Genomic DNA, 27,965 nt, shown 5'->3' with positions numbered 1-27,965 from the left:
TCCTATCCAAATGGCATGATGATCCATCATTTCCTGCGAGGCGAGCATGTCTCCCACCACGTTGCTTGGGTTGAAATTGAACCCCCAAAAAGCCTCATTTCTTTACATGCAGTGTTTCACTTCATATCTGCCCGATGTGTTCCACATGCTTCCCGTTTATGCTGATATAGTGTTAGGTGTATGCAGTGTGCCTTAAACTAGTTTAAAGGAATGTCACAGGGGGAAAAAAACCCAATCAAATTTCTACTTATTCCATGTTTGTTGTATGATGATTTGCACTTAGGTTACAAGCCTAATAGGTTGTACCTAAAACTATCAAGCTAAGTAACAACTTATCTGACCCAAAAGCTTTTTTCACCAATATATGCCTAAATCATATACTTGCCTCAAATGTAGCTTTTTCACAGTTCCAGGTTTCAATCCTGAGCTTTGAACACCGTCTGTGTGGGTTCTACAGTTTCTTACAACCTCCTAAGATATAGCAGTTTATGGATTGCTAAACTGCTCCCAGGGGTGTTTGTGTGTGTGTGTGTGTGTGTGTGTGTTTGTGTGTGTGTGTGTGTGTGTGTGTGTGTGTGTGTGTGTGTGTGTGTGTGTGTGGTGCCCTGCAATAGACTGGCATCCCATCCAGGGTGTATTCCTACCTCACAAACATGATGTTCCCAGGATAGGATCTGAATCCAAGTGGATGAAGGTCCTTATTGAAGAGGAATGAAAGTAGGGATAGTCTACATTTACTAATTCAAGATTCAAAGTGGACCTATTTCCAGATTTTCCAGTACATTTTTTTCTTCCAGCTAGAGATAGAGCATAGGGGCAACTGGGTGGCTGTGGCTCAGGTGGTAGAGCGGGTTGTCCACTAATCGTAGGGTCGGCGGTTCGATTCCCGGCCCACGTGACTTCACATGCCTTGGGCAAGCCACTGAACCCCAAGTAGCTCCTGATGGCAAGCAAGCACCTTACATGACCGCTCTGCTACCATTGCTGTGTGAGTGTGTGTGAATGGGTGAATGAGTAACAGTGTAAAGTGCTTTGGATAAAAGCACTATATAAGTGCAGACCCTTTAGCATAGGGGATGGAATAACACCAAAATGCGCTATAATAAAAGTGATTCATCTGGTTTGTGTGCCTTCATAGGGTCACACACCGAGTCTGTGTGACACACAGTACTTAGAAACTATTTGCAGATACAGGACAGATTTTGGGTGAGATAAACCTCCATTACTTGTTATCTAGGCAAACATTGAGAAAACAAGCATGTCTTGGCTGATTGATCACACTGGGACAGGAGGAAATTCGTGTGAATTCGAATTTGTTTTCACCGAAGGTAGCTTTTGGATAGATTTGATGAACTGGAGTGAACTTAGTAGGTGGAATATTCTCCAATTCTGTATTTTCATAATAAATAAATCATGAAAATTTAAGGTCAGATTGGTCTAACTGAAGCTGATCCTTGATTAGGATGAAAAGCTACCTTTTTACCCAGAATGCATTAGTTATTAGTATAACTAAGTGAGAACTGTTGCAAAAGGGTATCATTTCATCTTTTTCGGTCATGTTTCCAATAAATCCTGAATTCCTCATTTGTAACCTATCGCCGTGTATCTTGATGAACTTGATAGAAAGATAATGTATCGTATTTCATTTATTTCAGCAATTTAATAAGCTTTCGTGTGTACGACCAGATCAGCTGAAACTTGCATGGGGGAAAGCCGTGACTCCTTTAATCTGGAGGTCAGATATGGGATATATTGCTGACACAGAGAAAGTCCTTTTCCTGTTTTTGAGAGCTGATATAATTGGAAACACAACACATGAGAGAGAGAGAGATAGAGAATGAAAAAAAAACAGGAGGAAGACAGATGAAGCGGTTGTATATAGACTTTAAATGACTTATGCCTACATATGCCTGATTTCTCCTCTGAATCCATTGAGAGCATCAGTGTTTTCTCCTTAAATGTACCCAAATCACCTAATATCACTAATTAGCCTTCCTTTGTTTTGTTCAACACACAGTACCTGTAGCACAGCAGAGCTGACTGGCTTTCTGGAGCAGAGGAAATTCCTTGGTTGGGGTGTAAAGGGCCTGTGGCTTTTTAATTGTCAGCCCAAAAAACTGCTGATCCTTTCCTTCAAGTCTAGCATCGTATTTTCCTGTGAGATTTTGCCACTCCTGTGCTGTTTATATGGCGCAAGTTTATTCCTGTGATAAATTGTTTTGTGGAGATGCGGTGGAGACGGTGCATTCCTGGGGCTGAGCATGTAGGCGTGATGTTTTCAGGTCGTAGCCTTATGAGAATGTGCAACGTGTTTACAGAGTTGTAGTCCTTTGATTTCACTAGAGTTGGTTTCAAACGTCCAGATGATGATGACAGCTGTGTGGTTTTTCTGTCTCAGCTCACTGCTTTTCTCTAAGCGCTATTTGTGCTATTGCGTTACAAAATGATTGATGGTTACTCCTAATCCCGTTCACTGTCTCCTTTCTATTTACCACCCTGACCTGAGAGGACGTTCCTGAGCAGAAAGGCCATCAGTTTAATTCACTCTTGTGTCTGTGTCTGGGTCAGAGCAGTTAACCTGCCACTCTGTAAATCACAAGCCTGGCAGTTTGCAATAGATCTAATGTCTCTGTCTCATAAATCCAGAGACCTCGGGTTGCAATCTGATGTCAGTTTCACACCAGGAGGGCTGAAAATAAGGTTTGGTGTCCAGCCCTTCAATTCGAGGATATAGATCACAGCTTATATGTTGCATCATACTAAAAAACTTTGCCAGGTGCTATTTCTTCATTTGTCCTTCATCTTCACCACTAGAATGGTGTACAGAGTTATAAGACATAAAACACAGGGGATTTGTCCTTCCTGTACAGGACTAAAGAAAGGGAACTTTTTGCCAAGCAGGAATGTCTAAAATGAAAACTTTTCCACCTAGTTAGCTAAAAACTACTGCTGTTGTCTGGCACATAGTCCGGCTGTGATCCCATGAGGAGAGAAGATTGTTGGCAGGGCAATGGAGATGTGTGTTTCTCACCCCGACTGTAAAGGTGATGCCATTACTGTGCTCGGTGCAGACAAACTGCAGGACACAAGTGAATCTAAGCTGAAAGACCTGGAGACCAACATGCTGCTGGTCTGGAACCAGGAACCAGTGACATCAGAGGCTGGGGAAAGCTTCACAACAATTCATTTACATTAGTGGTCACCAACCCTCTTCCTTGAGATCTACCTTCCTGCAGGTTGATCACGAACTTCTTAAGGCAATGATTGGTGGTGGTCAGGTGGGCAGGATTATGGTTGGAACTAAAGTCTTCAGGAATCGTTGGTGACACTGATTTACATTAATTCATCTTTATCTTGGTCAGGGTTGCAAGCCTATCCCAGGAACGCTGGGCATGAGGTGGGAATACACCCTGGATGAGATGTCAGGGGGCAATTTAGTATAGCCAGTCCACCATCATGTTTTGGCAGGTGTGAGGAAACTGGAGAACTCAGAGGAAACCCAACTGGACAGCATGTTGTCAGTCCCCCTTGTGCGGAGCACCGGAGCGCGACAGTGGTACCTCCGGGTTGTCAATGACTTTGTTTATGTTCACACGTGTGTTCTGTTTTGGGTTCTGTCCTGTCTCCACACCTGTCATGTTATTGGTTGTTTCCCTCACATGTCCTAATCAGTCCCAGCTGTTCAGTGTTACCCCTTTGATATATATACTTTGTATATTTATACCCCTGTGTTTCTATGTCTTGTGACGAAGTATTATGTTTTAGTGTTTGCCACCTGAGCAGTACTGAGCCTTTTGTTCATGGTTCTCGTGTCTTGGTTTTTGATCCTGTTTTTGTCCCCATGTTTTGAGATTCATGTTTTGCTTCTTCAGGATTTGGTTTTGTCTGCCTGCCTCTCTTAATTAAAGCTTTTAACTGCGATTGCATCCGTCATCACCTGCTTTACCTGACACATGTGAAACTCCATACAGACAGTAACCAGAGTTCAGAACTGAACCAGGGACCACAGAGCTGTCATGTGACAACGCTAATGCTTCACCACCATGCTGCCCAGCTGATTTACATGAAAGCCTTAAAGTCCCTGTGAAGTACCTTGAAACACGCAGCCTTATTCGATGTGCTGACATAATTTCCACTGAAACAGGAAGTCAGGGCAGGACATATCAAGTGGCTCTTCCCCTATTTAAATAGCCAGTCGCTTTTAGGCAAGGTGATTTTTTATAATGTTAGGCGTGGGACACTTCAGATTCTAGAGAACATTTGATTGGACAAAAAATCCGATTTGAAACTGAAGTGCAGAATGATGTCATCAAAACTGTTGATCCGTATTGGTGGTAGAGAGAGACTATAACTATTAAACTATTAGCTTTACATTTCAGTTTATAAGGAACTTCAAAAAAATAATATGTAAAACCAGCTTCAGTTCTGTTAAAGTTTAGGAAGAGATATACGGATGCTTAACATGAACAGAACTATTTGCTAATGCTAGTTAACAAAATGACCCCTACCAGTTTTCCTAGTAAACAAAATGTAATTAAACTGAAGGCAGAATAACAAGTTCTCCATTTCCCCCAAATTCTTCCACATGATGTAAGCAGAAGCTAAGTCGGCACTACATTAGTAAAGCTAATGCTAGTTAATGCTCTCTGTTTGGGTTATATATATAGACTTTCTCAAAGCCAGCGCTAACAATTCCACTGTTATTATTCTGACTCAGAGGAGCAGCTCAAATTATTTTAATGACCGTAAAGATACATGATCGGTGCTGAGAGTTCTGAAAATGACTCTAGATTAAAATTCCGACATTTGAAAAAATCAACTATGAAATTAAAGAAATATTACGATGCTAACGCTAAGAAAAATTGCCTCGGAGCAGATACATTAAAACATACAGTATATCTCTATTTGTCATCTTGCACATAATTATCTGTGATCTGTATCTGTGTCTTTATGCTGTGTGTAAACAGTGAAGTATTTCACTATGGATGATAATATATTCTCTCAGACAGAGATAAAAGTAATAAGCATTGTTTTATAACTCCACATGCTTATGCGGTTCAGTGGAAACGTTAATGCACCATGTCAGAGAAACAGGGGGGAGAGATTCCCAAGTGGCTGTTAATTAATTATTTCATGTATTGTTTTTGGTTAAATGAGAGTTTTGGTAGTGTTATGGGTCTGTACAGTATCGAAATAGTCTCAATATCTGTCCCTTCCGCACTCTAGTTTCTGTTCCCATAATCATTAATGCTCTTCAGGAGTGTTGCGCAAGCCCTCGCTTCACATTTCTCACGCTGACTCAAACAGACCTTCATTTATGCTATCAAGTGTGTAGGCGCGTCCATCCCCAAATGAGAGATGTAAGATGAGCCCGGATCACGGCTGGGATCAGTGCTCAATCTTCGTTTATTTACTGTCTGCGGCGGCGGAGGGACCCGGTTGCATAACAGCGGCTCTTACTCACCCGCACAGTCGTCATCTTCGCACCAACAGGAAGACTCCCACAATCCAAGCTGGTGTTGTTTTACGACAGCTTGCTGCACAGCCCGAATCGGCGCGAATCAATATTGAATTTCACAATAACAAAACATTTTCGAATTCTTCATTTCAAAGAGGCCCAGAATTATGTCACAGGCCTCTTTGACAGTCTTCGGTCTAAGGTGTAGGGTTTCTCGCAGTAAATATTCGGACAGACATCTGATGGCATGAGTTTTAGCCGAGGCGTGACCTTGACCTCGGACCTTCGTGAACTTTCTAGGATTGGAATTCACATCTTGCTGCAACAGGGAGTCCTGAGCTTTTGTTTTTGTAGCCATGTCTATGTTTTCTTCACAAGCTCGAGGTGGTGGAACTGTGACTGTATGGAGCACGTTGTAAACTCCGGCAGGTCATTTTTCAGCTTTACAAAGCAATTTCCAGAACTAAATAAAACAAATCATTGAATGAAACAATGAAGCAAGAGCAGATTGTTTGTCTTTGTGCTAAAGCCTTTAGAGACAGTTTGCCTCTTTTGGCGTCCAGTTGGAGATTTTTATGAGCCTTGTTTTCTTTCTGATGTGCAACTTACCATGCAAGTTAAACCAAATTTGGCATGTCTGTCATAAATGTATCTCATTTGGTTTTTCTTCCTGAGAAAAAAAACAAAACAAAAAAAAAAAAACCTTGTATTTAGATTTGGATTGAGGTTCCACATGTGGATAGCACTTGCAACATCTTGGCACAATTAATGATCTTCCAGTTCCAGGTCTCCTCTGTTCTGTTCCTGCTCATTCTTTATGTCTCTAGTGATCTCTTCCTCTCTCTTTCTTTGTCTCTTTCTTTATTCTGGAGGTTATCTGAGGTTCTGTAAAGGTACCTCAGTGCACTACTTCTTTGTAACTGCGATGCGTGAGCGACCGGGTGCTGCTACGTATTAATGCCTGGCGCTACATCAAGCAGCCTTGGTGCTCTCTCTAAAAGCTTTAGTCTTCAGGCCACAATGAAACTCACACGTTCGTCCACATTTTTGCTTTCAAGCTCTCTCTTCTCTCACTCGTCACTGTCTTAATTACAGCTTCACCAAAGAATACTAGATGTGGTTCAGCGGATCTCATCTTCAGCAGATTTATAATGAGAGACATAAGGATATAACATAAGGTTATGATAGAGAGAGAGAAAGAGAGAGAGAGAGAGAGAGAGATATCGAGCGAGCATGCAAAATATATCCTGAGACGCAGAGGAGGGTGTGAAAATGAAGGAAAGAGAGAAAATGTTGCTGAACGCAGATTAAAGAGCCTGTAATGTCACCGGAAACCCAGTCCACTTTGTTCTCTGACGTAATCGCACAGCAGTAGGGAGCCACTCACATCCACATACACTGGCTAATTAAATGAAACAGAGAGCAACCAGTTTCAGATCGCCGGTGCGTAATGGATGGCTGCTGTTCAGTGACTGTTTCTGGGTTTAGTGGAAGGGAAAATGCTGATCCTAGTCTAGGATTTCATTAACGCATGGAATGGAAAAGTTTAAAATGCAGTGTAATACCGCTAGCACTTCAGATTTATTTGTAATTTACGCATATGTCTGTCACGTTTTCCTGTTTGTCATTTTACTTGAGAATTCTTTGAGAAAACAATGATAGATTCTGTATCTTATATGATGTCAACTGCCCAACAGATCCACGTATGCAAAGATGAACTCGTGTTTTGCATCGTATCTGTCTCATTTATTTATGAGCAAGCTTTGCATGTGAAATGGTGTCGCAAAATCACCGTCTCAGCAAGCAGCGCTGTTCCATGCATTGTTTGCACTTGTTCTTCATGCTTCATGTGCTTTTGTTTGTGTTTTGCTGTATGCTTTTGTTTCAGTTCTAATGCTGTCTCTGCCACTCTCCTGCCACTGGTTGTTAACCTACTGTGTTCACCTGTTCTGTGTTTAGTCCATCACTAATTAGTGAGTAGTTTGTCTCTTTATCAGTCCCTACAGGATTTTGCGGTAAAAAAATCAAGCAAACTCCACAATATTCAGTGGAGCTTGCAATTTTTAACAATTACAGCAGATTTGGCCCAAGACACATCATGTGACGCCATCACTATCAAGCATTTTTGGCCGCAACATTCACAAAAAAAACTCAGCGAAATCCTCTACGGACTGCTTTATACCCTGTTCTGTTATATTATGTTTGCAAAGTCTTAATGTGCATTTCTAGCATTCCATGCAAGCCTTTTTTCGCCTAGTTTCAGTTCCGTGTGAATTATGTTCTGCTTTTTACCCAGGAACCATTCTATTAATTTATGGATCAGTCATGTTTTGTTGCTCTCTGCCAGTGTCCTGACCCCTGCTTGCATCTCTGACAACAATTCATGGATAGAACATGTTGAGTGTTCACGCTTGCGTCGTGCCTTCGGCTCACTCATGTTACACATTTAGACATGTTTACCTTAAGTGCCTTCATTTTTGGTCCAGTGTAGATTATTATATGGTTCTGTCTCTATTTCCTCTTATTATTGTAGACAAAAGTCCCAGATATTGTGCTTTCCATCACCCTGTTGCCTTTTACTACACTTAACTGCATGAACATCAGCTTAGACAGTGATGCAAAGCTGACAAGAGGAAATAAGGGAGATGGGGGTTTGAATAAGAGTAAGGTTGTGTGTCAGGTTTAGTGCTTTAATGGTTTTGCAATTGCAGCTTTGCCATCTAGTGGTCACATTGGTAATATACTGTGTAGATCTGCTGTATAGTCTAAGGCTGGGGAGCCACTGAGCTGCACAATTTCACACTGTAATTGTTAAACCCTGGGTCAGGTGTGTTGGGAGTATAACAACTTTGGGATTTAACATGATGGTTCCGGTTTTGCTTTAGAATTACAAACATGTAACAATCAAATGCTTGGTTTATATCGACTTATTGATACCAAGAACTGTTACCTTAAGTAAATGTTAACTTATACGGCAGTCTGAAATTTATGTATATTTTCCTTTGTCTCTCGTAGATCCTCTTTGACCAGGCCCAGAGGTCCATTAAGCAGCAGCTGCACACTTTTGTCAAGGAGTAAGTAGGTTTTTGTTTGTTTGTTTTTTTTTTTTTTTACAAAGAATCACTTAACTTATCTCCATAATCACTCATTCCCTATCTCGAATGATTCTTGTTTTCCACCATGCAGGGATGTGCGCAAGTTTAAGGAGACAAAGAAGCAATTTGACAAGGTGCGGGAGGACATGGAGATAGCGCAGGTGAAAAACGCTCAGGCTCCCCGCAACAAGCCGCATGAAGTGGAAGAAGCCAGCGGCACACTTATCGTGACCCGGAAGTGTTTCCGACAACTCTCCCTCGACTATGTACTACAGGTGACTAGCCATCCAAAAAAAAAAAATGTGGATCTAGTATTAAAAATGATAGCTTGGCTTTAAATAACAATAAGGTATTTGTTTGAGTATAGGTCTGAGGCCTTTTCACTGAAGCCTTACTTATTAAACTGTAAGGAACTGGATTTTGGAGATAGTTGAGGATCCATGTGCAGATGTATTTATTAGCAAAGCCAAACACCATCCAAAGCTCAACGTTATAATGAAAGCTACATATGCTCAAACACAGGATCCAAGCAAAGGGCAAATTGAAAGAGTATTCAACAGGCAAAGCAAGGGTTAAAACACAACAATGGCAAACACAGGATGCAGGGTTCAGACCACGACTAAGATTGGCAAGACTTCACAATTAGGCAAAGCATGTGTTGGTTGGATTTGTATACTCTACAGTATTTAGCAGGAATCAACCTGGAAGTAGTAGTATGGTCTGGCATATACACTTATCTGGGTTAGTTTTCCATGGTAACAGTGATCAGACATAAGTAAACATATTATTCCGTCCCTGTTCAAAAATACCGCATTGTGTTTCCTAGCCAAGAAACCTTTTGTCTGTTTAGCACATTGTACTCATTTTCACTTGAAGACACTTGATAACACTGTCCATGTTTTCAGTGTGTCACTGGATATGAGAGACAAACGTTATCTGGGACTGAATTGTCTTGGGTTTGTTGTTAATTGATTTATTTTTTTAATTGCATCCAGATTTTTAGCAACAAGCACAGTAACTCAGCGCTAATCAGTGACTCCACTGCAGGAAGCTCATTTAAAGCATATTTTAGTGGATTTACCTGACAGGAATACTCCCATGTTTTACAACTTCATCTCTATCTATGGCATCTGTAGTGCATGTGGGGTTACAGCAGACGAGAATTTTGACGCATTTCCTTGTACTGATAAAAGAACAGAAGACCTATTATCTGTTGTAATGGCAGTTACAAGGGCTAAGGGCAGTGACTATAAAATACATGACTATATAACATAAATTCAAAACTACAAGATTTTAACATTAAAATACTTAGAACGAGTCATACATTCATGAGAGAAAGTCTTTCAAGTCAGACATTTCCTTATGTAGTATTATCCAAATGACAAAAATACAATGTTGTTCAGTGTTGAAGGTTTTGTGGGAATATGTACAGATTTCCAACTCCAGTTTGAAAATTTTAGCTGTAAATCAGTATCGAATTCGTAAAAGCATTCTACAGAAGTACATTGCAGTTACACTTCCTTTATAAGTAGACAAGTTCCCTGTTCTGTTCTCGGTACAAGAGAAATGTTGACATTAGGATAATCGTCAGGGTAATCACACATACAGCACAGATGTGCTAAATAGAAATCGGTTTGAGTGGTACTGCTATAATATAAATGAATAGAAATCTGAATAAATATGACATTTTTTTAGATGTATTTCTATGTAGGTCTACGCTGCACTATACTATGCTCTTAGGCTACCAAAGGTACAATCTTGTTAACACAGAGTCTGCAGTACATCTAAGCTCCACTGAGCGGCACAGTAGTATTTGTAAACTGTATTCTGGTGGGTTTGTTCAGATTAGTCTCTGCATGCTACTAAGTCTTAAGTCAACTCATTTTCTCCATAGATCAACGTTTTACAGGCCAAGAAGAAGTTCGAAATCCTAGACTCGGTGAGTGACTTCCTTCTTTTTATGCTTTTCTCGCTTAGCTGAGTCTAACGTAGGATATAAATACTGTACAACAATGTGAGTGTGTAAATTGCAGCTAAGGACACAAGTGCTGTATCTATCCTTCGCAGTTTCAGCACCGGTGATGGAATAGATCCGCCTCTCTTTTTCTCTGATCATTCCTTCCTTGCCTTTCATAGATGCTGTCCTTCATGCATGCACAGTACACGCTGTTCCAGCAGGGATACAACCTTCTGGACGAGCTCGACCCGTACATGAAAAAGCTTGCTGCTGAGGTGAGATGCTGCTTCATCCACGTGAGCTACAATGAGGCCTAATGAGTTAAAATAAGGAGTAATCTGTTCCTTGGCAGCTTCTTCAGACCGTGTGTGGAGGATTATACAGTATTTAGTAAGAGTAGATCTTCTAATCTAATACTACCAAGTGCTGTAGATGCTGAAAAACTGATGGTGTGTGTGAAAAGAACATTTCAAATTCTGCTTTATACAAGGGTTATACATAACGCATCGATATTATGTTGAATTCATGGATCAGGTTTGTACAAGCAGCTATAAAACTCAGAACTGACATTAAAAACGCTCCTAAAGCCCCAGTACATATATAAATGTACATATGAGCGCTGGTGCTATGTATGCTGTATGAGGCGTTTACTCATCTGCTGTGTGTATCCTGGCTGCAGCTGGATCAGCTGGTGATCGACTCGGCCATGGAGAAGAGAGTGATGGAGCACCAGCATGCCGTCATCCAGCAGCGGGTGAGAACCACTCGTCTTTATTTTCATTTCAGCCGGTGTCTATCAGAAATATACAGTGTCCTCCACTAATACTGGCACTCTTGGTAAATATGAGCAAAGAAGGCTGTGAAAAATTGTCTTTATTGTTTAACCTTTTGATCTTTTGTTTAAAAAAAAATCCCAAAAACCTCTGCTCTCATGGATATCAAACAATTGCAAACAGGTTTATCCAAAAGAAAAACCTTAAATATAGGTTAAATATAGGTGTGTGACAATTATTGGCACCCCTATGAATTCATATGAGAAAAATATATTTGAAGTATATTTTAGAACACCTGGGTGACTAGAAACAGGAAGTTGTTTACCCATGACTTCCTGTTTTACAGGGGTTTAAATATGAGGTAACACATAGGCTAAATTCCCTTAGTCATACATAACAATGGGTAAGACCAAGGAATAAAGCTGTGATGTGCAGCAAAAGGTTGTTGAGCTTCACACACTGGGAATTGGTTATAAGAAAATAGCACAAGCATTGAAAATGCCCATTTCCACCATCAGGGCAATAATTAAGAAGTTCCAGTCAACTGGAAATGTTATGAATCAACCTGGAATTGGACATGTGTCTGTATTGTCTCAACGCACTGTGAAGAGGATGCTTTGAATGGCTCCAAGGATCACAGGTGGAGAATTGCTGAAATTAGTTGCGTCTTGTGGTCAGAAAGTCTCCAAAACTACAATCCGAAGCCACCTACATCACCACAAGTTGTGGACAAAACATTAGTGACATTTCTTCACAAGGTGTCGCTATGTAGTTCTTGGCCCCTTAGCAGCTGCAGCCATATTCCCTTATTCCTTTTGCTCAAGTGTCTTCAGTCTGCCAGACAATACTGGAACATCAAATGGGATCGAGTCTATGGTCAGATGAAACCAAAATAGAGTTTTTGGTAATAAACACCAGAGGTGGTTTTGGCACACACAGAGAGATAGCCATATGGAAAAGTACCTCATGCCCACGGTTAAATATGATGAAGGCTCTTTAATGTTTTGGGGCTGTTTTTCTGCCAGAGGACCTGGACATTTTGTTAGGATACATGACATCATGGACTCTATCAAATATCAACAGATATTAAATGAAAACCTGACTGCTTCTGCCAGAAAGCTTCAAATGGGCTGTGGTTGGATCTTGCAGCAGGACAATGATCCAAAATATACATCAAAATCAACACAAAAATGGTTTACTGACCACAAAATCAAGGTCCTGCCATGGCCATCCCAGTCTCCTGACTTCAAACCCATAGAAAACCTGTGGAGTGAACTGAAGAGGAGAGTCCACCAGCGTGGACCTGGAAATTTGAAGGATCTGGAGAGATTCTGTATGGAGGAACAGTCTCAGATCCCTCGCCATGTATTCTCCAACCTCATCAGGCATTATAGGAGAAGATTAAGAGCTGTTATCTTGGCAAAGGGAGCTAGCACAAAGTATTGACTAAAAGGGTGAAAATAACTGACTAATCATTGCACACCTATATTTAACAAAGATATATATTTTTTGGATAAACCTGTCATTTGTTTGCAATTGTTTGATATCAGTGAGAGCAGAGTATTTTTGTGAATTTTTTAAACAAAAGATCAAAAGGTTAAACAATAAAGACAATTTTCCACAGCCTTCTTTGCTCATATTTACCAAGCATGCCAATATTAGTGGAGGGCACTGTATATATGAAACTCAAATCTGATATGATTAGGTTCAGTGATCATGTGATTGAGTATCACACTATGATGTTCACTGTGAGTGCTTTTTGCTTCTTGGTCTTTGTCTATGATAAAATACATATAATGAGAAACTGCCTACATGACTAACTTCAGATATATAATGAGGATAACTAACTTCATCCTCAAAGATCACACTGATGTCTACTGGTGGGTAAATTCAATCATTTTGGCGTATTTTTGTTTTTAAAGGTATTCTATGTAGAATTTTATCAACATAAGTATAAAGTACAGTTCTCTGACCAGCCTGGGGACTTTGGGCCTCATGACACACACACACAATCACACACACAAACACATGCCCACACTGTTTACCACCCAGGCACTGACCATCTGTTAGCACATTGCTAGCCAACAGGGCAAACAGGGCATGGGTATACTGAGCCAGTTAGGTCCTCAATTTGTATTTGTAAATTTTCCTTAACTGTATATTAGTCCAAAATGGATTCATTTGAACTTTCACTTGATTTTAATCTGTATCCACAAACTGTCCCTAAGAATCCCATGTCCCTGAATCTTATTGTCACACATTCCTATGAAGTTACTCATTGATGGAAACATAGTGATGCTGATGCATTTAAAAGAGCCGTTTGTAATTTTAGAGTCCTCTGCCATCAGTGAGGCAAAGTGCTATTTTAAATAACATTGTCAAGCCTTCCCCAACTGACCTCACATCCCTGTATTGAAACTACGCATGTCAGGGAAAGTACAACTGGAGGTGCAGCTCATTTCCGGGCCAGAAAAATATAAACAGAAGCCCACAATGAAGAAACAAATCAGACTCATTGCATGGCAAGAATATGAATCACAGTTTTCAAAGGTATATTTGGTATATCCTCATTTGTAAGTAGCTTTAGATAAAAGTGTCTGCTAAATGAATAAATGTAATGTAATGTAAATGTATATTTAAAGTTATATTAGTGTTAATGTTAATTAGAGTAATGTGTTTTCTGTTTATGAGACCAGTTACTGTGAAACAACTTGTTGAAATGGAGAGAATAAAGTTTTTATTTACATTTCTTTCAGAATTGTGGAATTAATTATTATTATTAATTTAAAAGAAGGCATAAAAGACAGAACTATCGGTATCGGTTATCGGTATCGGCCGAGATCACTCTGAATAATCGGCTATCGGTATCGGCTGAGAAATGTAGTATCGGTGCATCTCTATGTAGAAGACTTTTAAAATGTTACTAACTGTACCTTTAAAGGAAAAGTCCAACATTTTCCAGCTTCTTGACCTTTAAAATAATCTCAGATGGCTTCTAGAGTGAGTAAATATTGTGAAAGAATTAATATTTAAAGAATAATGTTGGAAAAGGGGTTAGAGTGTTAAGTATCATGCTATCTTGCTTTAGCGCTCTGTTTAATCAAAAACCATTAATTTAGGCATGGGTGGACTACTTATATTTTATGCATACACATAAATTGTTTTAGATTTTGTTGCATTTCTATTAAATAATTTCTCTGTGTGTCTTCTCTTTACATGATTTTCTCTTCCATCCTGCCTCCATAGACTTTGATGCAGGTGAGTGACTTTCTTGACTTTAAAAAAATTAATAAATTACCTCACCATAACTGATTTCTAATCACTATCTAATAAAAAATTTGTATGGTGTCGTGTATGGATGTACATATTATACTGAGGCTTATCTATCACATTTATATTCAAAACCTGCAACATGTGACTGAGAGGCGTAATTTATGCTAAATATGGATGATTCATTCTCAGTCTATAAAATATTGATTTATGTGTGTTGCATGCTGAATGTGGTCCAGTGTGTGTGTGAGTGCGTGTGTGTGTGTGTGTGTTTGGCATTGAGTGTGGGAAATGGGAAGATACACAAAGACAGCCCAACAACACATGTGGCATGAATGTGTTCATCCTGAATGTTTAAAAGTGAATATGCACAGGAGGTGTGTCCTTTAGAATAACTTTTACGATGCCGTCTGCCTTTTAGTTTGATCCTTAGTGACTGAGCAGTAACAGCGAACCCAGCCATTGTCTATGTACAAACACACACATAAAGCATACATATGCACATTTGCATGAGGGATTCAACTGGTGCTGTGTGAAAAGCACCAATAAATGACCCAGTGTGATATTTTTGTCTCATTTGTTTAATTGGGTTCTCTTTCTTTACTTTTGGGAAAACATCTGATGATGTTTAATGTCATATTAATGCAGATATAGAGAAAATTCGAATGAGTTCACAAACTTTCAAGCACCACTGTATATGGACTGATACAAACTAATAATACAGTAGTAACAGATTATTATGGTATTACTCGCTGTTTTTCGCTGAGGTTAGGAGCCTGTAACGTGTTGTTCAGAACTTCTTAAATCTTTGACGTGTCACTAGGACACTTAAACGTTTCATCTCTGTATTACATCAAGCTTTCGCTACCATAATCTTCTAAATGGGCTTCTGATGACAGTAGAAAGTCTCTTCATGATTTTTCTCAGCCTGTATGACTATAGTTGGGTATTGATACTTCAGTTTGTATCAATGCAATTGGTGGCAGTTTAAAAAAAAATTATAATTACCAAAGGGTTTTAAAAGCAACACTACAATCTCTAAAACATTTAACGTATAGAGTTTGCTCTAGTCCCAGGGGAGCACTGTTAGCACAGCTCTTTTGGCAAAAGCAGTATAAAGTGCATGAGAAATGAGCGAATCTAGTAACAGGTCAAGGTCAAGCTACCAATAAATCAACAGATCAGGTAGGGGTTTTTTTTCTTTTCTTTTTTTTTTTTTGCAGCTAATAAATTCTCAAGTAAAATACAAACTGCAAAATGAATATATGGTCCAGTGGAAGGACGCTACAGTATAATACAGTTGGGGAAGTGGGTGTGAAAGAGGTGTAGTTCCTGTGTGGTTACAAAAAGGTAAGATGGAGCCAAAAAGCTGTATTTGAGTAATTACAATGATATTAAACTGTTTTGCCAAAACGCAAGCACACGAGACGCACGTCCAAGCGCAGCCTTACGTCATCAGTCATTTTTTATTTGTATAAGCTGATGGGAAACAAGGTGAGAAAATCTGCTGATCTGCAGATTTTACCAAGAGACTTGTGATTTTGACATTCCTGTTCAGAATGGTGGTGGTATGACTTGCCCTGTGCTCTGTGGCTAGGTAAAGGAGCACCAGGTGCATTCAGGATTAGAGTTCGAGTTAGATTCGTGGCCAGCTTCCCTAATTGGAGCAGATGGCACTGGCGCAGAGCTAATCGAGCCAGAGAAATTAAGGTGGCGCGCCAAAAAAACATCACTGTTAAATTAGTGCCACCAACTGTCCCACACATGTGCAAGCCAATTCAAGCCCGGCCCTGTATACACACACATGTGGAGACACACAGTGGAGTCGTCCCCTGGGGCTAGGTCTGCATCATTGAGAATAAGGCTTACAGGTGAAATGAGCCATCTGTGTCTACACAAGGGACAGGGGTTTAGACGAGGTTTGGTGTCGACTTGACAAAATAGTGACAGAATTTGGCATTCAGGTGCCTTTTTAATCCTCAGTGCCATGCCATCCAGAATGGTGGAAGGATGAGCAGACAAGGGCAGAATGATTCATCTTAGGAAATGAAGTGATCCTGGCTAAAATGGAGAATCACATAGAGAAATACACAATAATATGTTAATATGTTGGTCACCAAGGGAGTGCATCATTGTTTTAGTGCACAGCATTTGTAAATCCAACATACAGGACACACTTGGATTAACATTTTTCACTTGTCTAACCAGTCAGTGGTTTAAATTAGTCATTGGTTAGTCATTTTGGCTGCAACATATGTACTAAAGCGAAGACTCCTTTAAATTTCAATCATCATAACGAGCTGAAACATCTCGCCGTGGTGAAAATGATTTTCATTTCAACTAACGATGAAACCAAAATAACATCAGGATATGTGTGTATGATTGGGTGTTTATTTATTTATGAGTGAGTTAGCTGTTATTACTTGTGAGTGGTTTGAACCGGACCTTTGGTACTTAATTTCGTTCCAGCTCATGTACATGTGTTGGAATGACAATAAAAATCCTTGAATCCTTGAGTCTTATCAACAAACTTAAGAACCTTCATTAACCCTTTTTAGGAGTACACTTGTGTTCCATTACACCTGCAGAACGGAAATCAACTTATCAGACATTTTCAATCGGTGTGAACAAATTAATTATTTTATCACCGCAAATCTGTTATAACGTTAGTCAGGACACTGTTGGGTTTCTGTGTGTAGAGTATCATGTTTAGCTGCTGGTGAGCAGGGTGATAGGAAAGGGATAGGGTTGTGAGCCCTGTGCTGGGCAAACCATTCACACGTCTACACAATAACTGTGGTACAGACATAAAACGGACACCAACTAAAGCCTTTTTGATAGTAAAACATCGTATACAACTGCCACAATACAATTATAGCATTTAAACCTAGTAGGCTAGGTAAAAAAAAATACTTGATGGAAAACTGCAAATTCTTAAAGCCCTCAGTATCTACTTTCAATTGAGCCATCACAAATGAATTCAATGCTACACACAGGACAGAAATTAAATTTTTTGGCCTCTGGTAAAAAGAGTCGACAACCTCTGTGAAAAAAATATATATATGTATTACTGTTTAGTAAAAAAAAAAAAAAGAAGTGATAGTTTGATTTTTAAATTAAACTTACATATATGAGCGAATAAATTGGGACAATGTTGCGTTTGATTTCACAAACACAACATCAGCAAACCAGGCTACTCTGCATTTTTATTTATTTTTTAAATGAATATTCTCTATTTATGCGTATGGTGTTGAATATTGTGTGACACAGTATCGGCTACAATCAGTGTTTCTAGACCCACCACCAGGTGCCTGTTAGTTCCTGTTTGGTAGCAATATTGAGCAGGTACTAAAACCAACAACTGACACCTTTAGTACTGGACTACAAAAAGAAAGAAAGTTCTGAAACTTTGTGTCAAAGTGTTAGGTTGATGCTTAGCATGCATCGTGTAGCTTCAGTGACTTGATCGCTCTGCCTAGAGATTGACACCTTTGCCCCGCCCCCTTCTGACTTCCACTGAAGAACAGAGTTGTCCATTATGGAGCGGCTGCCGTGAGTTCATGGCTCTTTTATAAAGAAAGTGTGGAGGGCTCATAACCTTTACCGACCTCATGACCCCACACAGCTTGATGTTCACTTTGTGTGCCCCCGATCCTGCACCATATTTAGAAGACTAAGAGCTCTTTAGAGACCCATATCAGACATGGATAAATGAGCTTCCATCTTGACAAAATGTCTTTTAGATACCTAGGTGGATTGCTTTTTAGGTCAGCAAGTATCTCTTCACCAGCTGATGATTGGACATGAAAATGTACCATGAAATGAATAGCTTTACCTCTGATCGCACACTTTTAACAAAGACACATCTTCGCACGGTTAATTCCACTTCCTGACACCAGCAATGAGAAGGCGGTCTCTCTGATTTATTCAACTGATTTATCAGATTCCTGTGCAGCCTTTTCATTCCATCCCTCCCTCTTTCTCACTTTTTTATGTCTCCGGTGGCAGAGTTACGATCTCCCCGGCTGTCTTATCGCCTGTCTCCTGTTCCTGCCCCACGTTACATCTGCCACTCCGTACATAAACACACATCCATGCAGTATAATGCATACGCTAGTCTTTTCTGTGACGCTAACTTCATTGTGACACCCCTGGGACTCCCTTTTTATCATTGTCCCACAGAGTTATGGCATGTTCAGCAGGGTCTGGCAGCTGTGTGTGAACACGTGCAAACAAGTGCTGTGCAAATATGCCGGTTAATAAATAAATAAATAAATAAAATCAATGCAGAAATAAAAGACTTTGATTCATTTTTGATATTTCTGTTTAATGAGAAATAGTGTATACTAGGGATGTAATCGTATATGAATACATTATTTGGCTTGAACAAATACTAGATGCACTATTCACTTTTTATTGTTGTTGTTGTTGTTGTTGTTGTTTTAAAGCTTCATGTTGACTCTAGATGTGTTCATGCAAAATTTCCAACCCAACTACATCTCAAAAAAAATGCTCAAAACTAGCCCGAAACTTTCAGGAACTGGACAAGGGGTACATATTTTCTTCTTTTTCTTATGCTGCGTCCCAAATCGCCTACTATTATATACACTTTTTGTGAAGAAAAAAGTACATACATTTGAGTGTGTAGCAAAAGAGTATGAAAGGACTGGGATATACTAACACGTCGTACTATATAATTTAATGTACCATTACCTTGATTTATTTTCCCGCATTTCATTTACACCTCTCTAAAATGAATTAACATTTAAGCTCTTATACTTAAATATTGAAGATGCATCACCGACGTTACACTCGTCCGCCAGGCTTCCTGGTTGAATTCAGGCAATATTAGCTGAAAAAGTGTCCACGGAACCACACTTCCATCCAAAATCTAATGAAAATAGTAGACCATCCGGGTACCTTTGGGATACTCATTTCAACATACTATCATTTGGGACACACTAATTGTAATCTCGGATACTATTTAGGACGTAGGCGAATTGGGACGTAGCATTAGTCTTTGCATGGGAGCCTAGTTAACTGTGGTGTGCACGCATTTCTGATTTACCTACAAGCTGTTCACATGGCAGTATATCTCTGCTGGAGTCTCCAAAAAAGATTTTTCCGATCGCAGAAATGAATGTGTACTCAAGCAAACTTCGCAATATTTGGAGGAGCTTGCAATTTTTGAAAAATGCGTCATGTGACGTCAACGTAATGGCCGTTCAGCCAAAGCCCACTTCGGTCCACGTGCATCGAACCATTCACCAACACACATCACTGTAAAAGACTGTGCAAAACAATTTCATGCAATTGCAATTTCAAGCAGTTTTCCGCACAAAAAAACGGCAAGTTGCATCTCAAATTTTGAAAAAAGCCACAGCAAAATCAAGTGTTTTTTGGCTACAACAATCATAAAAAAATCTGTGAAATCCTGTACAGGCTGAATAAAGTTATGTTCTACAAATTGCTATTTGCAAATTCAAATACTAATACAGAAATGAATATTTGGAGCACCAAACAAATGCAGATACAGATAGTGGAGTGGCGTTGTGTTACACTCCTAGTGTACTGTCCTGAAATGCATTCAGCTGGAGGGATGTAGGTGTTACAGACAGAAGCGCTACTTTGAAGCATTTTAATTGATTGACTGTTAATAGAAGTGAAAGCTCAGTTCAAGCAGCATGTTCAGTTCCACATGGGAATGTGCCTGCGAGTGTATCAGTGTTGGATGAAAATGCGTGCATGTTTGGGGGTGGGGGTGGGTGTTTCGGGGGGCAATAATGTTTGCTTGATTAAGCAGGAATTGTTTTGTGGACTGCCAGACAGATGGACGCTGGCTGTTCCAAAACCAAGTGCCTCCCCCCCTCACCCCCAGGTCCTACAAGCGGCGTTTAAGTGCGAGCCTTGCCTCAGGCTGGGGGAGGAACTCTGAGCAAGAGGGCACTCGTAAATCCGCGGAGCAAGCGGTGGCTCTGCTCGTGGCTGTGAAATAAAGTGGTCAGGTCAGGGGCTGCTTGCGCAGAAGTAGTAGACAGCTGTATGCTAATCATGTGGACACTGAGCTCCAGAACACGCCAGAGTAGCTGCACTGGAGCAGGTGGCAGCTAAGAAGACGTGCTGCACATGAGGGTGGCGCCGTCAGACGCTTTGAAGCCACACGGCTGTAAAGTTCACGTGCACATTCCTCAATGGAAAGGAGATTACCGTAGTTAATTAGCTGTATGTAGTAGATTGACTCTTCGAGCTCGTTTGAGGAAAGCAAGGTCTGGAACCTTTTCCGATTTCCCCATGCTGCTGGACAAACTTCTTGTAAAGATGAAGATATTTGGGAAGTTCTGGAGGTTTGATTATGCTTTGGTGAGTTCTGCAGTTTACTCATCTCCTTTTTTTTTTCAATCATTGTCTCCATTTTTATTTTTTCAACCGAGTGCATATCTTAAGAATTTAATTTACACCATGTTGCACAGATATTCCTTCATTATCACAAGTTAAAAACCTGGTCAGTTGTTATTATTAAGATATTAACAGCAACAAGTCTCTCTTAAAGTAATAGATATATTTCATAATAAGTTGTATGGTCAACCTTTGCTTTTTTTTAAGCATCCCCATCCACTTTCATATCCTCTGAGCATCCTTTGGATCCTTTCAGTTGTTATATAAAGTCCCATTCCTCCTGACATCATCTTTATAACTCACATGTCACACACTGTCTTCTTCAAATTAGCTCTGAAGACCAGTCACAAAAAAACTTCCTTATTTTTTTATTTATTTATTTATTCATTCTATCCCAAGCTATTTATTCAGATGATTTATATTTTTTGTGTGCCAGTTGTGGATTGTTGCAGTGTATAGCCACATATCATTTTTAACTTGTTTATAGATAAATTGTGAGATAGAAGTACATTTCCCTTTTATACTCAACTGTACTGTCATAACGCATTTTGAGACATGTAAGGAACTTTCTGACTCTATTATGAGGCAAGTTAAAACAATGTAATCCAATGATCCTTGTTGTGCTAAATTATAAAGAGCAAATCATAGATTATGTCTAATGTATGTACTATATTTTGCTATACGAAAGAATTTCCTGTCTGTATTTTCAAGGGGTTGTTTGTGTTGTTCAGGTGGCATTACAGAAATGATTGAAAAGCTCATATTTGTATGATATATTACACATATACCTCATTGTATGCATTACGTCAATGCATTTTAATATTTTATTATTTTTTTTAATTTATTATTTTAAAGGTGAAACCAAAGGAATAAATTCTAGTCAGGAGTTTTTCATGCTATTATGTTGCTATGGACGTTATTTAGTCTGTATTCAATCCCCTTAGTCTTCTCTGTGAGGGGAAAAAAAGTCTGCGTGCTTTATTATTAGATATAAAAGGTGCTCGGTTAATTCCACTTCTCATGAACTGCTTCAACTGCTGGCTTATTATTCGGTTATATACTTAAATTATATGCATTAGTAACTTCAGTGATTATAATGAAGCTAATCAAAAAAGAGGAGTCTGGATCCTGGGAGTTTAATAGTTCATTTGCACGAACATAAACGTGCTCAGGGCTTGTAATGAGGTATATTATATTTGGATATTACAGGCAAACAAACCTTTTATTGGTTCGCAGTCATAGTTTAGCGATTATGTTGGATTTTTTTTAAATGTTGTATGCCAAGAGATTCAGGATTACTCAGGGTTGATCACTGGGTGGACACCACAATAATTAAAATATAAAATAGCTATGTAAAAATCTTTAAAGTTCTAGCACAGCATGTGTGCACTAAAGAACATATTTACATATTGTCAGTACTTCACCTAAATTCGAGTACATTTGTCGATACTTCATGTTATAAAATGATTACTGAATTTATTATATAGCTGGAGTAAATGATGCACTATTGTTTTGTTAGCTAACTTAAATATTGCTATGTATGTACTGTATATTGAAAATGTTGTTATATGATATTTATGTGTTTCTCAGTTACTTAAATGGTGGACATTAGGGTATCATTGTAGACTGATGGCGGACTTTTGTCTGCTTTTGAGTAGGAAGACCACTGATCAGGTTAATCCTGTGACTCACTACTATATCATTGACGCTCATTCTTATACTAGATCATAACGCTTTATTCTGTAACTCGCAGGACTTCGCCTGTGACGATTCCAAGGTGGAATTCAATGTGGACGCCCCGAACGGGATTGTGATGGAGGGATATCTGTTCAAGCGATCTACAAATGCTTTCAAAACATGGAATAGGTAAAGGGAAGAAATAGTAGATCTCAAACCTCTCAAATCTCCAATATAAGAAAGAAAAATATTCATTAATAAACGCAAAAAAAACAAAAATTTTTTGTGTTCCTCTATTCAGGCGCTGGTTCTCAATACAAAACAGCCAGCTTGTCTATCAGAAGCGGCTTAAGGTAAGTCCAGTTATAATTCCATGATTATGTGCACACTTTAATGTAATATATCCAATTTAATTTAACTGTTTTTATTATAGGATGCTCTTACGGTTGTTGTAGAGGACTTGAGGCTTTGTTCCGTCAAACCTTGCGAGGACATAGAGCGGAGGTTCTGCTTCGAAGTGGTCTCACCTACAAAGTATGTAACTTAGAACTGTTTTTCATTGTTTTCCGCCATATGCCTGTATACATGTACATATCTTGGAGCGAATCGGTGTGGGTGTGTGATTAATAGCAACCTTTTTTTTGATGTTGCAGAAGCTGCATGTTGCAGGCTGAGTCTGAGAAGCTGCGTCAGGCCTGGATTCAGGCTGTGCAGGCCAGCATCGCCTCAGCCTACAGAGAGATCACAGATAACTACTATATAGAGGTATGTACTCATGCCACTGTCTGTTGCTTTTCAGCATATTCACAACAAGCAGCCACAATGACACTATTACACGAGAAGCCACAACAACACTGAACAGTGTGGCAGTGTTGGCATAAAAAACATGAAACAGATTTCATGTTAAAACCATAATGAACTTTCTTTTACTTTACACTATCTGTTGTTACCCAGATGAGGATGGGTTCCTTTCTGAGTCTGGTTCCTCTCAAGGTTTCTTCCTCATATCATCTTAGGGAGTTTTTCCTCGCCACCGGCTCGCTCAATAGGGATAAATCCACACATTTAAAATCTGTATCCTGTGTTTATATGTTTCTGTAAAGCTGCTTTGAGACGATTGTCCATTGTAAAAAGCGCTATATGAATAAAATTGAAATTGAAACAATTTTTTACAGCTTTTGAGTGACGAAATCACAGATTTGAGTGCTGCTTTTAAAATGTCCAAGCCTGATTGTACTCAAATCCTAGTTGATAGTTTATACAGTAATGTCTTCCATTACATCTAAATGCCTCGCTTTCCTTTATATTTGAACTCAGGGCTTCCCAGAATCTTTTGTCAGACTTTTAGCATGCTAAGGCCAGGTGGCTTAGTGGTTAGCACGTTTTCCTCACACATCCGGGGTTCAGGGATCGAATCCTGCCTCCTTTCCTGTCTGCGCAGAGTTTTCATGTTCTCCCTGTGCTTTGGGGGTTTCCCCTGGGTACTCCAATTTCCTCCCCCATTCGAAAGATATGCGTTGTAGGCTGATTGGCATTACCAAATTGTCCATAGTGTCTGAATGGGTGTGTGAGTGTGTGTGCGAATGTGCCCTATGATTGGCTGCCCCCCCCTGTTCAGGGTGTGTCCCCCACCTTGTACCCTGAGTTCCCTGGGATAGGCTCCAGGCTTCACTCCTACCGCATGTAGGATAAACGGTATGGAAAATGGATGGATGGATGTATTTAAAAGGGATGCATGTATATCAAACTACATAAAAGAAAAGAATTGTATTTAAAATCACGTACAGTATTTACAGTTGTGTTATCCTGCTGCTGATTGTGACCATTGATCTGTTACTGTCTCTCGCATGACAAACATATATGAAATGTGAAAGGAAAATGTTATTGTATATGAATTACTGAGTGCATCTGGGCCAAATATGGTTGCTGGGAGACGAAGAAGTAATGTGCTATGATCATTTAGTGTACATATTACCCAAATGAAACTATTTGATCTATTTATTTATTTATGGTGTCTAATATGCGAACTGATTTACTAATCCAAAACAAAATGTCAGTTACTTACAGTCCATTGTGATGGTGGGTTAAAATGTAGAAGAATTCAATTACAGGGCTAAGACATTTTTATGTCAAGCTTTATGGTCTTAACTGCAGTGTATAACTCTCTCCTCTCAGCGTTTGGACAGAACGGCGTCTCCGTCCACCAGCAGCATCGACTCGGCCAGCGAGCCACGGGAGAGGAGTGCGAGGGGGGAGAGTGTCCTGCAGAGGGTGCAGTCTCTCCCAGGAAACGAGGTGTGCTGTGACTGCGGTCAGGCCGAGCCACGCTGGGCCAGCATCAACCTGGGCATCCTGCTGTGCATCGAGTGTTCCGGCATCCACAGGTAACACCTGGAACCCTCATGATGTCTTACAGCTTTGAACAACAATGGAGTAAAGATCATTGTGCGGTCACTTGAGAGGTAGTGACAATCAATACTGTAGTAGTTATAGGAAGGACTATTCAATTTTATTTGTATAGCGCTTTTTACAATAGACATTGTCTCAAAGCAGCTTTACAGAAATATCAACACGGTATATAGATATTAAAGGTGCGAATTTATCCCAACTGAGCAAGCCGGTGGCGTCGGTGGCAAGGAAAAACTCCCTAAGATGTTAAGAGGAAGAAACCTTGAGAGGATCCAGACTCAGAAGGGAACCCATCCTCATCTGGGTAACAACGGATAGTGTGAAAAATTTAATTATGGACTCATATGAGGTCTGTTTGGCCTTAGAAGCAGCTGTCATCCCAGCAATCTGGAATTGGAGTAGATTAGAGCTCCATCCAGAGGTAGGACATCCGAAACGGATCAGGCAGGTCCGGAGAGCAGAAAGGATCAGGATCTCTAGTATCTCCATAAAATCGTGGGTTGCTCGACAGAAGGAGAGAGGGAGAAAAAAGATTATTAGGACTGTGCTTAGCATAAGTCAGGGTAGGCTTGACTAAACAAATACGTTTTAAGCCTAGACTTAAACACTGAGACTGTGTCTGAGTCCCGAACACTAATTGGAAGACTGTTCCATAACTGTGGGGCTCTATAAGAGAAAGAGATGATCGTATAGATTATACATTTTGAGTTTATTTTTATTGGCATAGAGCGAACCACATTTTAATGCTCATTTAGCTTATTGTATTCTAGCTCACATATATATCACAAAACATTGGCTTTTTACTTTTTGTACTTTGAAAGCGGAGATTTTTTTTTTTTGCAGTATGTCGTATTATCTGTCATAAAACATGACCACTTATATATTATAAAGAATTCACCTGTTGTTGTGTCTCAAGTAGAGATGCACCGATGTGTCCGCCGATAAAGGCTATTTTTCATGAATTTTTATCCGCCATCGGCTGATTGTTTAAAAATATCCAGTGATCAGGGCCGATTATGTCCTGTCAATCAAAACACATCGAATCTGTGCTGTGTGTAAAGATGATGTCAAAACTGCAGTTTGTAATCTCTGTAATCTCTGCACTGATAAAAATTTTACACCGGACGCTGCAGCAGTGAAGCGGGAATTTCGGCGTCGAGTTAATTTTTTAAAGCTCCAGTACACCGTTGAAAGATTTAAATGAAGATGAGTTGACAAAAACGTATATATTGCACAGAAAAATATATTTGTAGAGTAGTATATTTCATATCCAGTTAATGTTAATATATAAAAAAGTGAATATTATATATTACCAGTTTGATGTTCAATGATACAGTAGAAATACTTTTGTTTGTGGTGAGTTAGTGTGAGACTAACAGGAGGTTTTTTACAATTCAGTCACTTAATTCTGTTAATATGAATTAATAATGTTCAATAAGTAAATAAATCTTAGTTTAATCTTCAGAATTGAGCTCATGTGTTAATGTTAATTAGAGTAATGTGTTTTCTGTTTATGAGACCAGTTACTGTGAAACAACTTTGAAATAGAGACAAAGTTTTTATTTGCATTTATTTCAGAATTGTGGAATTAATTATTATTCATTGAAAAGAAGGCATAAAAGGCAGAACTATCGGTATCGGCCGAGATCACTCTGAATCATTGGTTATCGGTATCGGCTGAGAAATGTAATATCGGTGCATCTCTAGTCTCAAGGTATCATTTTAACTGCGACAAACAATAGCAAGATATACAGTTATGAATACAGTTGACTCATCCCTTCGACTCCACCTCTTCTACCTCAACAGGCTCTCTGTAGATTAGCGGCGCCACTCGGGCTAATCCGATTAAATCTCCGCCGCCTTTTCTAAAGACACTGATGGCAGGAGACAAGGCACAAAGACACTGAGAGGCATTCAGTATTAACAGACACAGACAAAACAGAAACTGTACAGCAGGAAGAAGGAGACACCTGAAGCATTGTAGATAGAAATATAGATAAATACACCTGTATGTAATAGACCTGGCTTTTTGCCAAGTATTCATGATAATTCTTTTGTAATGTTGTGACACCAAGATATGAGCAAAAAGCAAATCCAACTCTTGCGGAAAGAATACGGGTCATTAAAGATAATGAAAAAAAATGCCCAAGTGTACATCGAGTCCAATGTTTAATCATGCTTATCTAATGATATGATTGTGTGTAGGAGTTTGGGTGTACACTGCTCAAAGGTGCGCTCTTTAACACTGGACTCCTGGGAACCAGAATTAATGAAGGTAATAAAACTCCCGTCAGCTTTTCTTATTGCTTTGCAATTTCTGGACTTAACACTTCTCTACAATTTCCTCTTCTCTCTCTAGTTAATGTGTGAGCTTGGAAACACGGTAATTAATCACATCTATGAGGGTGCTTGTGAAGAAAGAGGTCTGAAAAAACCTGGACCCAACAGCACGAGGTCAGTTAGCACATACAGTACACATCACGTAAAGATCGCCTGTTTGTACTGTGGGTTCCTAGAAACAAAATGTTTCCTTTTCTTTCCTCCTCTCAGGCAAGAGAAAGAGGCCTGGATCAAAGCTAAGTATGTGGAAAGGAAGTTCCTAAAGAAAATGTGTGGCTTAGAGGCGCTGGTCGATGGGGGTAGGAAGTCTCATCACTGGCATGTGAAGAAGTGCAGACGAAACAACAGCGTCATCGGAGCACCCAAAACTCGACACAAATACAGACATGATGGAGGAAGTGTGTCACCAGCTAACTTATCCGCAGGTACTGCAAAACAAAACAAACAAACAAAAAAAACAGGTTTTAAGGTACTATTAACTTAATACATGCCTTTCCATCATGTGCTATCTCCTTTAGCCCATTATATTCATGCCACGACCAATAACTGGTTAATTGTTGTGTATAATTAATGTTTATGTAAGGAATAAA

The 27,965-nt window shown here is 39.5% G+C and overlaps 1 protein-coding gene across 3 annotated transcripts in view; it reads left to right on the top strand.

The window, feature by feature from the left end:
- Positions 1–27,965, top strand: part of acap3b (ArfGAP with coiled-coil, ankyrin repeat and PH domains 3b) — a 66,822-nt gene that overhangs the window by 31,282 nt on the left and 7,575 nt on the right. For all 3 annotated transcript variants that reach the window (XM_053653647.1, XM_053653646.1, XM_053653648.1), the window contains exons 5-18: positions 8,474–8,532; positions 8,645–8,828; positions 10,448–10,492; positions 10,690–10,785; positions 11,190–11,264; positions 14,530–14,541; positions 22,703–22,815; positions 22,928–22,979; positions 23,060–23,160; positions 23,280–23,391; positions 24,802–25,010; positions 27,241–27,310; positions 27,395–27,489; positions 27,586–27,800. In XM_053653647.1, the coding sequence (XP_053509622.1) occupies positions 8,474–8,532; positions 8,645–8,828; positions 10,448–10,492; positions 10,690–10,785; positions 11,190–11,264; positions 14,530–14,541; positions 22,703–22,815; positions 22,928–22,979; positions 23,060–23,160; positions 23,280–23,391; positions 24,802–25,010; positions 27,241–27,310; positions 27,395–27,489; positions 27,586–27,800 (1,438 nt within the window). The remainder of the gene's footprint in view (positions 1–8,473; positions 8,533–8,644; positions 8,829–10,447; positions 10,493–10,689; positions 10,786–11,189; positions 11,265–14,529; positions 14,542–22,702; positions 22,816–22,927; positions 22,980–23,059; positions 23,161–23,279; positions 23,392–24,801; positions 25,011–27,240; positions 27,311–27,394; positions 27,490–27,585; positions 27,801–27,965) is intronic.

The sequence above is a fragment of the Ictalurus furcatus genome, chromosome 21, assembly GCF_023375685.1.
Source record: "Ictalurus furcatus strain D&B chromosome 21, Billie_1.0, whole genome shotgun sequence".
NCBI lineage: Eukaryota > Metazoa > Chordata > Actinopteri > Siluriformes > Ictaluridae > Ictalurus > Ictalurus furcatus.
The sequence above is the reverse complement of the archived record's forward strand: the minus strand, read 5'-3'. Positions and strand labels throughout refer to the sequence as shown.